This window comes from Orycteropus afer, unplaced genomic scaffold (genome assembly GCF_000298275.1).
Source record: "Orycteropus afer afer isolate SDZICR_OR568_19922 unplaced genomic scaffold, OryAfe1.0 scaffold00005, whole genome shotgun sequence".
NCBI lineage: Eukaryota > Metazoa > Chordata > Mammalia > Tubulidentata > Orycteropodidae > Orycteropus > Orycteropus afer.
Genome location: NW_006921592.1, coordinates 4,763,471 through 4,778,055, shown reverse-complemented (window position 1 = coordinate 4,778,055; position 14,585 = coordinate 4,763,471). Strand labels below are relative to the sequence as shown.

General features: G+C 38.4%; 1 protein-coding gene across 1 annotated transcript in view; it reads left to right on the top strand.

Moving 5' to 3' along the window:
- Window positions 1–2,711: 2,711 nt before the first annotated feature.
- ALDH1A1 (aldehyde dehydrogenase 1 family member A1) overlaps window positions 2,712–14,585 on the top strand; it is a 55,192-nt gene continuing 43,318 nt past the window's right edge. Inside the window, exon 1 of the mRNA XM_007938496.2 lies at window positions 2,712–2,774. Within this exon, the coding sequence (XP_007936687.1) occupies window positions 2,712–2,774 (63 nt within the window). The remainder of the gene's footprint in view (window positions 2,775–14,585) is intronic.

Here is a 14,585-nt window from a genome sequence, read left to right as displayed (position 1 = left end):
CCATAAATATACTGGAAGCATGCCACACCCCTAAGGAAACTCCCTTTCAACGGATTGGCTGCTCAAAACATATACATCTAATCTCATCATTGGAACAAGCCACATCACAATTGCTTAAACCACACAGAATGTGGTCCAGTCAGGTTGACACACAGCTCCAACTATCACACTAAACATATGCTGACCAAAGTTTAACAGTTGTTACCAGGAGTGGAGGATGAGGGTATGGGGATTGGGGTTAATGGTGATAGAAAAGTCACATTGAATAAGGGTAAGACTGCACAGTCAATTATTGTAATTGCTGTCAATAAATTGTACACCTGTTAAAAGTTGAATTGGCAAAAGTTGTGTAATAGACATATTTACAGCAATGACAGAAAAAAAAAGTAGCTTTTGAGGTTGCTTATGTACAACCTAATACTTCATGGGATTTAATTCTTTGATTTGGAGATTTAGGGTCATGGTTTCATGAGACAGCCAGGGCCATTGGCCTAATGAAATGTTTAGTGCTTCTGTTCTACCTCCTAGTTCTGTCCTACACCTACTGTGGTGCCTGGGGTCTTAAAATCTTGCAAGTGGCCATGTAAGGAACACGATTGGTCTCTATTCACCTGGAGGACAGAAGAAGGAGTTTCAGAATAGGAGGAGGAAATGAAATGTGTGGCTAATTGCTTCCATGAACAACTTCCCCCTTTGCCATGACCAGAAGGTCTAGACTGCACCTGGTGACCATTACTGAGCATTTTAATCAAAGATTCCATAGAAGAGTCCTGATCAAAAGAGGTGAAATGTAGAACAGAATTCAAATTCTTAAGGAATTCAGAATTTCTGGAGCCATGGAGGGTAGATGAACCCCTGAAACTATTGCCCTGAGATAATCTTTAAATCTTAAATCAAAACTATCTCGTGGAGTCAAGCATATTCTTGAAAGAGAAAACAATTGACTTTTCTGAGAGAACAAGAGAAAAAGTAAGTGAGAAACAAAGAAAGCAGGAGTGGAAATAACCCAGAAGTGTCCATCTGATCTTCATGCAAGAGACATAAGAGACTGAAGAACCCTGGGGATGGTATTGCCTTAGAATCAAGGGGATTGGCAAACTACAGGATGTGGGACAAATCTGGCCTGATGCCTATTTTTGTAAATAAATTTTAATAGAACATACCTACACCTCTTCATTTAATTGTTGTCTATAGTTACTTTCACACAATACATATACAGAGTCCAGTAGTTGCAACAGAGTTCTTTTGGCCCAGAAAACCCAAAATATTTATTATTTGTCCCTTTAAGGAAAAGTTTGCAGACCCCTGCCTTAGAAGAACAAAAGGTTAAACTTAAGTTTTCGTGAGGGTGACTATTTACTTACAGAATTAAAGCAGACAATTTTTGAACCTCATTGGGAATTCTCTGATGGAGAGGAAGGCAGGGATAATACATAGGAATAAGACCAGAATTTTGGAATCAGACTGGCCTGAGATCAAATTCTGGACTTGCACTTGTTAGTTCTGTGGTTATGAGCAACTTCCTTACCCTCCCAACATCTGTAAATTAGAGATTCCAAATAGGAATAGAAAAGTCAGGGTCCTACATTTGATTTAGAGTAACCATTCAATGAATCTTAGTTCTTCTATCTAAATCCAGTATTCAGTGTAGCTGGCAGTTTTCACTGGGGGGGAAAAAATGTTATGCTTAATAAACAGAATTAAAAGCATCCGTGGTTTTTCGGTTTTGTTTTGTTTTTTAATCTTGTTTTCATTGTAACTTTTACATTGAAATATAGAAATAAAAGGCTTGGAAAATAAATTCAATACAGTAAAATATTGTACTTAATATGAGACTAATGGTTAAAAATTGTCCAGCTTGAAACATTAAAGAATCAGAATCTTTTGGAAATCCTGTTTAAATGCATTCTTTGTACAATTGTCTATATCAATAGTGATAAATACAGACAAATCCCATAACCTGAGTTGAATTTTAACAGATGATATCACCATATTGTTGATTGGGGTGGATGTATATGACAGAGTACTTTTAAGTCCCCTAAACATCCTACTGACTTTTCTAAGATATAAATAAAAAGAATTTAGATCTTCTGAAATCACAGTAGTTCTACTTATCTAGCACTGAAAAAGTACTTGATTGATATGATTTTTTTTTTTTTTTTAAAGCTGACTTCGGACAGAGTCTAGAAAGAGGGCCTTTCTTTCCCAAACAGCACCCTGGCCAACGTCCTGTCTTCATCAGCTTCTACCGAGAACAAGTGCCCTTTTAGAGTCTTTTTTAATCCTTATAGCCTCTGATTCCAAGTCTGTCAGAGAATGGAAAGTTACATAGTAGCATGAAAAGACAAAAAAAAAAAAAAAGACAATAATAACTAGCTTTCGAGGCCACAGCAGCTGTGCTGCATATCCTTATCACAGGTTTCAGCTTCGTAAATTAATTCGTTTGCAAATAGTGCATTGTCTCCAGGTGCAGCTCCAGTTCTGAAGCTCTGGTTTCTGAAGGATTTAAGTTTAAAGTCAAAGGCTTCCTGCCCAAGGTGTTACAAATAAGTAGTGTCGTTTTCTTTTAGCTCCAAGTTTGTTCATCCAATCATAGTCCAGTATGCAAATAAACCTTAGCCCGTTCAGATAAAAAGGAACAAATAAAGCCAAGTGCTCTAGCAGAACCAAATCGCTGAACGTGCCACCTGTATTCCAGAGCCATCCCAGAAATGTCCTCAGGCATGCCAGACTTACCTGTCCCACTCACCAATTTGCAGATTCAATACACGAAGGTTAGTACAATTTATATTTGCTGCTTTGCCTCGGGTTTATGAAAATTACATTTATAAAGCATAAAAGGTCAATTTAAGCAAACTTGTGTAAAAAGCCCTTTGGAAATATAAACGGCTTGCAAAATGCAGGTTCTTGTTTTGTGTCTTGCTCTCATAGTGAATTATAATCATATCAGACAACTGTTCATGAATTCATTTCTTAAAATTTTTCGAGAGAAAGAAATTCTCTTCTGCCAGTATTTAGTGGATTTTATTAAGCAGTTCTAGTAACTTCAGCATCATAGCCTGGGGGCAAGTATAATTAGAAAGGCAAATATTTAACTAGAGAAACTTATCTGAAAGAGTCACACTGGTGGGAAAAAGGAGAAACACAGAACATGCTGAAATAACATAACTTTTTAAGATGCATAATATCACTGGTGCCAAAATTGAATAACCTAAATCTTGTAATTGGGTGAAAACTCCTATTTCCAGAAACCTCAATGGACTGAAATAATTTAGTCCATTTTGGGGAAGAAAGAATTATTTATTTCTCCGGACAAGGCTGTTGTCATTGCATGCAGATGCATAATTGTTAACTGATAAATATTTACAGAAACAAGTGAACTGGAAATGGATCCTGTTTGAGTCATTCTGAGATTATCTCTGAACTTTGCCTCTTTGTCATTGTTACATGTCTGCCTTCCTGCCAGAGTTTAGGACTCCAAAATAAAAAATGTTCTAGCCAATATCACTTTAAAGTTAGTTTTATTGTGTGATGCAGAAGGCAAGGTAAGAAATGAACCATTGCAACTCAGGAGAGAACTGTTTTGCTTTCTCAATTAACCAATGAAAATCCAAGGACATTAGAATTTAATGATGAAGGAAAAGTCCCCACTACTATTTATTCAGTTCCTTCCTTGAAACTGTGTATGGTTTTGATATCTTAAAGTCTGTTAATATTTTCATTTCCATAAGCACAATGAACGTGCAAGTTGTTCACCTGGCTGACTCTTTTCCTTAGGAAAGTGTTAGCAGAGATCAGATTTTGGCTTTCACATGGTTGACCAGAGCTATAAAGTTTATCAAGATACTATTTTCACAAGCTTTATTAAAGAAATGTCTATTACATTTAACTTTATTGCCAATGGTAACATGAAAAATGAGATGAGTCCATATTCTCAAACAGTTAGCACTTGGCAAAGGTTTTACCCAAAAGACAAGGCTCTAGTTGCCCCCCGCTTTCTTACCTAAGGTTGTCATTCATAAGAAATTACAATTTAAAGTAGGAACATTTAAAAATACAAGAAGATCAAAATTGGTGGTAATGATTGTACGATCCCATTACTATTGGGGAGAGGTTTTTTTTTTTTTTTTTTTTTCTATACTACATGGGAAAATCTTTGGTAGTCTAGTAGTCTGAATGTCATTTTAAAAAAAATTGACTTTGCAGAAGTTTACAAAGTCTTCCTTGCATGAGTATCCCAAGAAAACTTTAATGTGTAACACTTTTGCACTGAATTGAGCTTCATTTAATAGACTCCACCGCAGTGAGGTTTTTTTTGTTTTGTTTTGTTTTAGCATGTAATTAACAGTACTAGACAAATAAGATGGTCCTTAAAATCTTATACGCACATGTGTAGTGGTCCTTTAAAACAGAGAGATGTTTTTAAGTTTGAAATCTCCTGTCCACTTAAAAGTCATTGCTCAAGAATGCTCCTCTAGGGAAAATGACTAACCTAAGTGTTCAGAAGAAGGCAAGATTCAAAAAGCAGACATTTGCTCTTGCTTTTTAAGAACATTTCTGGGTAAAATACCCAGTGGACGTCAGTGGATTTTTACTGCTCACACATCTATATAAATCTATTTTGCTCAGATAGCATTTTGTTGTTTGATTTATTGGCTTCAGGATTTTCACACTTGGGAGCATACCAGTTATGTATGTAATTAAATGTAAATGGTTGAGAATTTTCAGATGCCAGGCACTTTGCATTTTCTTTTTACTGTGTCCCACCAAAGAATTGTTGTGGACTTGCATTTTGCAAGAGAAGTTGGAAAAGTGATGTTTGTTAACTGATTTTCCTGGTTGCAAACCAAATAAGCAAGGATTTTAGTGTGTCGGATGAATTATCACGTATGGTCAACCCCTAAATGAAAATGAAAATGATTTTTCTCTTATTATTTTAATGTCCTTCTTTGTTATCGCTAGAATAAATGTGGTGAGGCAAGGTGGAAGGAAGAGACAAGTAGGACTGAGTAACAAAAGATTATTACAACTATGGCAGAAGAGCTACATACTCACAAAGCTTGACACTGCTTTTCACCCAAACAAAAGAAGCTATGGATTCACTCCTTTTTTTACTTATTCTCTAGTACAGCCTGATTCTTTCTTTATTGGCATGGATAAAACAGAGATCTTAATTTTAAAAATAATTTCCAAAACGATATTAGAGTTTTTAAAATTTAAAACCTCAATAACCTCATTATAATCCACATGAACTCAGATCCCATCCTATCCTTGTTATTTCCCCCCTTCCAATACTAAATGAAAGGAACCCTGCTGGTGTAGTCAAACATTTGGCTGTTAACCAAAAGGTTGGTGGTTCAAACCCACCGGCTGCTCTGTGGAAGAAAAATGAGGCAGTCTGCTTCTTTAAAGATTTACAGCTTGTAAACCCACGCTATGAGTCGGAATCAACTCGATGCCAGTGAGTTTGTTTTTTTAAAATTCTAGATGAATCTCTCCATTTTATTGAGTCTTTAAATGAAGAACTTCTTTGAAAGTTGGGAAAATTCCCTTATCTCTCTTTGCCTTCGTTTACTTATGTGTAAAATGATGATAATAAAGATGCTTATTTCTTGTTGTTGTTATTGTTATGTGCCATCAAGTTGGACCCAACTCACAGCAACCCCTCCTTGGGTTTCTGAAGCGGTATCACTACCAAAGTAGATTGTCCAACCTTCCTTCTGAGGAGTGGCTGGTGGGTTTGAAATGCCAGCCTCCTGGTTAGCAGTCAAGTGCCTTAGGCACTATGCTACCTACTTACTTTTTAAGGTGATTGAAAGCATTAAATTCATTTAAAGCGTGTAAAACAATTGGAATAACGCCTGGCATATGGGAAGTGACTAACTAGTATTACTTATCCTTGTCCTATTTATTTTTCAGAATCCTTTCCAGTTTTTCCAGAATTTTATCTTCTGCGCAAGCTTTCCTAGACAAGTTGCCCACAATGTGCCCTTCATCTCACCCTCTTCTCCTAGTTTTTCTGTCACTCTTTCTTGCACAGTCATGTCATACATGATAAGGATTGCACTGGAGCGAAGTTCCTAGAATTTAGCCAGGATTTTAGGGGTCAAGGATTTTCTCTTACAGGATTTGGTAACTTTATTTATTTTCCATTCTCCCTTTATGACATTGTCTTTTGCCTTAAAAAAGAAAAGAAAAAGAAAGAAAGAAAATCTAAGAAGAAAGCTCTCCCAGACAGGATTCAACCCTTAAAATATTAACTCTTGAAACTTAACTTACTAAACAGTAAGTTGTTCATGCTGGAATAGACCTTCATTGGCTAACAACATTTCACACACAGAGACCCCAAATAATTATTACTAAAATTCATTGTTTACTGTGCCAGGAACTGTATGGAGTTCTTTACAATGATTTTATTTAATCCTCACAATACCCCTATGAGGTGACTATTCCCATTTCCGAGATGAAATGAAGCTGAGGAACAGAGTCATTGCACCACAAGGCTCCTTTGAATGCCTAAGTTGTTTAAAGTTGCATAGCTAGTAAGAAGCAACGCTAGACTTTGAACGCCAGTGGCAGCAATCTGGGCTCTCACATCAGTAAGTGACTTGTCTAATGTCAGTACAGCTACTTGGGACATCCACTTTGCCAGAATCTTGTTCTGTCCTTGATTCTAACTTTCATTTGTCCATTCCTGATTACTGGAGCAGGCATGACCATGAGCCTTTCCAGCTGCTGCTCAGCTGTTCTCAGGCCAGTAGGAGCAAGTTTTGCTGCCAGTTTAGAAAAATAGGCAAACAATAGGGAATGTTGGAAGCAAACATGCTTTCAACTTCGATCAAAGAGGTGAAGTTTGGGCTGGGAGAGGCTTTAATGCAGAGGACTTTGAAATAGGTGTACAATTTCTATGCAAACTATATTTCTTCAACTCCAATAGAATAAATTCTGGCTGAAGTAGGAGGTTACTTCCCTACTTTTCCAGTATTATTATTTAACATGTCTGGGTTAAAGATATGCTTTTGATAGAGAAGAGTTATTAATCATTGAGCGCTATGTACTAGGCACAATTCTAAGTGCTTTTTCACCATTATCTCTTGTGATATTCTTACAACAATTCAGGCCACATACATTTCCAAAACCTATGCTTCTTACTCTGGTGGCATAATAGATAAGGCATTTGACTGCTAATCAGAAGGTTAGTAGTTCAAACCCCCTGCTGCTCCCCAAAAGGAAGATGGGGTGATCTACTTCCATAAAGATTTACAGCCTTGGAAACCTAATGGGGGTCACTATGAGTCTGATTTGACTCAATAGCAGTGAGTTTGGTTTTTTTGTTTCTGGTATGCTTCTCATTCATTTCAGTCTCTACCCTTCACGTCATCCTTTCTCCTTTTTTCCTTCTCTTATTTAACAAACCATTGAATGACTGTTCTATGCTAGTTCCCATATCAAGGCAAATATGTTTCTTGCTTCATAGAGTTTATATCTTAGAAGGGTGTGGGGGGAGCCAAGGAGCAGAAAACATGTAAGTGAACACTTTAATCACACATTATGATACATGCTAAAAAGAATAAAATGAAAACATAAAAACATGTGAAGGGAAGAGCTTTTGAGGAAATTGTTACTGAGCGTCTCCTTGAGGAAGGGACATTTAAGGTGAGGGAGCTCTAGTGGCATAGCAGTTAAAGCATTTGGCTGCTAACCAAAAAGTCGGCCATTCAAACCCACCAGCCTGAGCTGCAGGAGAAAGATGAGGCAATCTGGTTCTGGAAAGGTTTATAGCCTTAGAAACCTTATGGGGCTATTCTACCCTGTCCTATAGGGTCACTATGAGTTGAGATCGATTTGACGGCAGTGGTTTTTTGGGTTTTTGTGAGAGATGCAGAAACTAACGTGAACATGTAAACTAGAGAAAGCCACAAGGATCCAGACGTGATACTAATACATGCAGAGACCCTGAGGACAATAGCTTGGTATATTCAAGGAATTATCAAAAGGCTAATGTTGTTGAAGGGAATGAGTTAAAGAGAATGGGTGAGATGAGACTGGAAATAGAGGCTGGAGCCAGACTAAGTGATAGATTTTATTTGAGGGAAACCACTGAGAGATATTCAAACCAAACCAAGCCCATTACCATTGAGGCGATTCTGACTCACAGTGACCCCCGCTGGGTTTCATGGAGGTAAATCTTTACGGAAGTAGATTGCCCAGTCTTCCTTCCATAGAATGGCTGGTAGGTTTGAACCACTAACTTTCTAGTTAACAGTCAAATGCCTTAGGCATCACACTACCAGAGCTCCTTCTGAGATAGTTAGGGCAGAACTTATGTTCAAGGTAATAGTGATTGTGCTGGGCACTGTTGTCATTTGTGTCACCTCCTCAACTCCTTTCTGAGGGAACAAACTCGGTTTGCTCGTGGCCTAGAAGCAGTTGAACAAATAGATGGATGCCTCTGTGGTGCAACAGATTAATAAGATAAACCTGACATATGTTCTCGGCTCTTCTACTTAGGTAACAGAACTTTGACTGAGATTATAATCTCCCTGAGTTTCTGTGTCCTTGTCTGTCAATTGGGAGTAATAATGACTACCTGCAAGGTTGGGCAATCTACTTCCGTAGTGATACCGCCTTGGAAACCCAAGGAGAGGTCACTAGGAATTGGGTCTGACTCGATGGCACATAACAACAACAAGAAGAAGGAGAGTGGCAGTGAGACTTAAATGAGATAATTTGTGGAAAACCAAAAACCAAACCAAACCCCACTTCCATCAAGTCAAATACAACTTATAGTTACCCCATTGGACAGGGTAAAACTGCCCCATAGGGTTTTCAAGGTTGTAAATCTTTATAGAGGCAGATTGCCTCATCTTTCTCCCATGAAGCAGCTGGTGGGTTCAAACCACTGACCTCTTGGTTAGGAGCCCAAGGCTGTAACCACAGCATCGCAAGGGCTCCTAATTTGTGCAAAGCTCCTGTTTGTTCTCCTCTCCCTTTAACCTTCTCCTTCCCAAAATGACTCTAATATTTCTAAAATTGTTCAGTTTCCAATTGTAGATGGGATTTATACTTGTATTGCTTGTCATAATTCAAAACTGCTTTCAGAAGTAAAACCTGCAAAATCTGGAACTTGTGTAAGGCAGAAACCGATCAGAAAAGGGAAATGCAAATATTTTGCACTAGGGAGCACAGAAAAGTGATGACTGTGCCCTGTCAAAGGCAGACAACTTGCCAGACTGGGAAAAACAAAGCAGCTTCGTTGAATTCCAGCTCTTGCGGGTTTCACTGTGGTTATCTTGTGTGGGGCTCCTAGTTACCTGCTAGGAAGGAGCTGAGAAGATGCTATTAGTATACCATTTTAAAGCTGAGGAAACTGAACCAAGAGAACTTGAGTGATTTCCTCAAGTTCACACAGATCATAGAAGACAACTAGATTCTGAATTATCTTATTTCAGATGTGATGTTTTTGCATATGATATTTTTTACCTAAATAATGAAATACATAAACCAAACTCATGGTCATTGAGTCAATTCTGACTCATACCAACCCCCATAGGCTTTCCAAGATTGTAAATACTTATGGAAGCAGACTGCCTCATCTTTCTTCCATGGAGCTGTTAGTGGGTTCAAACTACTGACCATTTGGTTAACAGCCAAATGCCTTAACCACTGCACTACAAAAAAAAAAAAAAAAAAAAACCACTCACTGTAGTTGAGTCAGTCAATTCTGACTCATAGCAACCCCCATAGGGTTTCCAAGCCTGTAAATCTTTACAGAAGCAGACTGCCTTGTCTTTCTTCTGTGGAGCTGCTGGTGAGTTCAAGCCATCGACCATTTGGTTAAAACCCAAATGCCTTAACCACTACATCACCAGAGTTCCTTAAATACTAAAATCAATTGTGCAAAGTTCCTGTTTGTTCTCTTCTCCCTTTAACTTTGTCCTTCCCAAAATGACTCCAAGATTTCTAAAATTATTCAGTTTCCAATTGTAGATGAGATTTATACTTGTATTGCTTGTCATAATTCAAAACTCAATCTCATTGAATTGTCTCTAACCAGCACTTTCACACCTGTTACTTCACTTGTATCATTCACCTCTTATTGTGCACAAGGGAATGGAAATATGGATGGCGGCAGAGAATGAGATATGATTTGTGTATGGATCCCCAGACTTAGATGGGCAATAGGGAGAAGGCAATCTAGAGGAGTACTCAAATTTGAATGTGCAGATGAGTCCTTCAGGGATCTTGCTGAAATGTAGATTCTGACTCTACGTCTGGGATGAGGTCAGAAATTCTGCATTAACTGCCTTCTAGGTTTTGTGTATGCACCTCAAGAAGTAGTTTGCTCACCAGCAGCCATAGTCTAAAAGTTTGGGGTTGGTCAGACTTTAATTTTCCTGCAGGGGCCACTCTCTGGTTACTTAGGGAACTGGTTCCTGGCTCCTCCCAGAACCTCAGCCACACCCAGCCAGATCAGAATCATTTACCTTTTCCTTCAGAGAATGCTAGATCATGACCACAAATCAGAGACCTCGGAATCAGTCATTGACTTAGCTCCTGGGAGATAATCATTCACTAACAATTTAATATTTTGATCACAGAAACGTCTGTGTGTGATGTTAAATATTTTCCATTTTAAGGACAAGCCTCTTAAGAGATTTCACATCAACCCTTACCTGAGGACTGCTGCCCTAGCAACTTGTTTTGTTCTCAGATACCTGCCTGTCCTCATGAAAACATAATCAACCGAGATGCTAAAATAAACACGTAACCTAAGAAAGGCTGTCATCCCCATTTCACAAGGACCCTAGGTACCACTCAAAAATACCAAACTCACTGCCGAGTGTTTGCATAATTTCTTTAACATGGATTTCACCTAACAAATTTGTCACTAGCTGCTAGCCAGAAAGAGAGAAATGGATGAGAAAAGTCTTAAAGAGTATTAGAAATAACTCATTTGAGGAAAAATACAAAGTTAAGGTTTTTTTTGTTTTGTTTTGTTTTTGTTTTTAGTTGCTATCTAGTTGATTCTGACTCATACTGACTCACTGTGTGTCAGATTAAAACAAGACCCCAGAGAGTTTTCAGTGCATGATTTATCAGATGTGGATCATCAGACCTTTCTTCTGAAGTGACTCTGGGTGGACTCAAACTTCCAACCCTTTCAGTCAAGCATAATTATCATTTGCATAACACTTCATAATTGGCCTATAGGATGATGTAATACCAGTCACTGTAAAAGAAACCTCTTGAGAATACAACATTTTACACTTGTCTCAAAATAGCAATTATCTGGCTTAGAGTAGTGGTAGTGGTGGTAGTTTGGGTCATGTGATCAGGGAATGCATTACATGTTTACCAAATTTAAGTGGTAGCATAGAGCCATGTTCAAAAGAACTTGAGTTATGATTGCTTCATAATCAAATAATCAATTAAAATTTACTGTTGAAAAAAAGAATGAGAAATTAAAATATTAGCATAAATCTGGTTTTTATAACACTAGTATGTTTTGAATGTGTGTGTGTGTGTCAAAAAAAAAAGTTTTTCCAAAATTATAGGCCTAGCTTGTAAGGATTACAGAGTGTTGCTAATATTTGGATTTCTAATATTATAATATTTCTGTCTGATACTCTTATTATAATGTAGGAATAGTTAACAGAAATTTGGTTGATGAGAATTTGTGCAAATGTTGTAGTTCTCAAAACTATCTGTGAACAGCCACTTCCCCCACCTCAGACTCTACTATCTATTTCATGTCTTCTCCTAATGCTTTTTAAGAAGTTGAAGGAATATAAATAACAAACAGAATTATGCTCTACATTTGACATTTTTATTAGAATGAAGAGGACTTACATGCAAGCAATTGTATTATTGGGTTTTGATACTGGTAAATATTAGATATATTCAGAACTTCCGCATCTTACCTCTTTAATACAAGCTGTATTTCATATATCAAAGTTGTGGACAATTATTTTGTTACCTGTGGTGCAAAGTGAAAGTGTGGCTCAGAACTGAAGTCCTTTCTTTTCTTTTTTCTCTGACTGAGTTGAAGAGACTGAAGAGGTTTTCAAACAACATGAAAAAAAAAATGAGTATATGTTCATATTACTGAAGTCACTCTATAATATAAAACAGAAATGAAAGGAAATTTGTGTTTCTCCTATTTTGTTTTGGTCACTCTAGCGTTTTGTTTCCATTCATTTGACTGCCATTAAATATTTGTCCTCCCATCGGTTAGTTCCTCCTTAATTTCCTTTTGTGTTTTTCTGCTTTGAATCTCAATACTTTGCTTTCTTGCCTCGGATTTTGTTGACAGTAGTTCCAGTGATGTTCAAGGCTGTCCTTCCAGAGAGCTAGCTTTACTCTCTTAAATGTTTAACACTTCACCTTTTGTTCAGAATCTCTTATTATTTATCTGTCATCTCTTCCCCTGCTCCCATGGCCATTGGCACCTTTGTAATTTCCTAAAGCTGAGAAGGGGAGCTCTGGTAGCATAGTGCCTAAGGCATGGGACTGCTGACCAGAAGGCTGGCAGTTCAAACCCACCAGCCACTCCTTAGTAGAAAGATTGGGTAATCTACTTCCATAGTGATACCACCTCAGAAACCCAAGGAGGGGTCTCTATGAGTTGGAGACAACTCAATGACACATAATAACAACAACAATGCTGAGAAGAGGTGTGCTGATGGCACAGTGGTTAAAGTGCTCGGTTGCCAACCAAAAGATCTGCTCTTCAAACGCACCAGACACTACGCAAGAGAAAGATGTGACCGTCTGTTCCCTTAAAGATTACAGCCTTGGAAACCCTAGGAGGCAGTTCTACTCTGTCCTATAAGGTCACTATGAGTCAGAATTGACTCGATGGCAATGGGTTTTGGGGTGAACTCTGAGAAAAAAATTATACATTTACATTTATTCCTTATTACCAGTGGAGTACATTCCATGTTCTGATTATTAATGGATGTTTGCAGCTGTTTCTTCTTATCTTGAGATGTGCCACGACAGCAAGTGGAGGTCCCGAAAGCTTTACTCTGTCGTCATCAGTAAGGTTGGCTCTACTCTGAGGAGGCAGCTTTGCCCCATATTTTGAGTGCCTTCCAATCTGAGGGGCTCATCTTCCAAAACTGTATCGGACAATGTTTCAGGGCTATTCATAAAGTTTTGCAGTAATATATCAGACAGTGTTTCACTGCTATTCATAAGGTTTTCACTGGTCAATTCTTTGAGAAGTGGATGGCCTCTTCCATCTTCTTAGTCTGCCTTAGTCTGGAAGCTCTGCTGAAACCTGTCCACCTTGGGTAATCCTGCTGGCATTTGAAACACTGGTGGCATAGCCTCCAGACTCAAAGCAACATACAAGCCACCACAGTACAACAAACTGACAGACAAGTTTATCTCCCTTAATTGTTTCAAACTGCCCCACTCACTTCCTGGTCTCCTCCCAGCCACTCCCAAACATCCACCTTCCACATGGCGGCTCGCTCACCTGGCATGCCCCCAAGTGCTCCCAAACATCCTCCTTGCTTCCACATGGCGGCTCACTCACCTGGCATGCCCCCAAGTGCTCCCAAACACCCACCTTGCCTTCCACACCCTGGAAGGAAGAAGGCAAAGCTGCACTAAAGGAATTGACGAAAACAAGGCTCCAGCTGTTGACACTGAGATGTTTCAACAAATAGGTGCCATGCTGGCGGCACTCATTCAACTATGCCAAGAGATTTGGAAAATAGCTACCTGGCCATCTGACTGGAAGAAATCCATATTTATACCCATTCCAAAGCAAAGTGATCTCACAGAATGTGGAAATTATTGCACAATATCATTAATATCACATGCAAGTGGAATCTTACTGAAGATAATTCAAAAATGGTTGCAGCAGTATATTGACAGAGAACTCCCAGAAATGCAAGCTGGATTCAGAAAAAGACGTGGAATAAGGAATATCATAGCTGATGTCAGATGGATCTTGGCTGAAAGCAAAGAATATCAGAAAGATATTCTGTGTTCTATTGACTATGCAAAAGCATTTGATTGTGTGCATCATAACAAATCATGGATAACATTAAGAAGAATGGGAATTCCAGAACACTTAATTGTACTCATGAGGAGCCTGTACATAGACCAGGAGACTGTCGTTCAAACAGAACAAGTGAACACTGCATGGTTTAAAATCAGAAAGGGAGTGTGTCAGGGTTGTATCCTTTCACCATACTTATTCAATCTGTATGCTAATGAAATAATCCAAGCAGCTGGACTGTATGAAGAAGAATACGGCATCAGGATTAGAGGAAGGCTCATTAACAACCTGTGATATGCAGATGACACAACTTTGCTTGCTGAAGGTAAGGATGACTTGGAGCACTTACTGATGAAGATTGAAGACTATAGTCTGCAGTACGGATTACATGTCAACATAAAGAAAACCAATATCCTCACAACTGAGCAGTAAGCAGCATCACGATAAGTGGAAAAAAGATTGAAGGTGTCAAAGATGTCATATTCCTCAGTTCTACAATCATTACCAATGCAAGCAGCAGTCAGGACATTAGAAGACATATTGCATTGGGAAATTCTGCTGCAAAAGA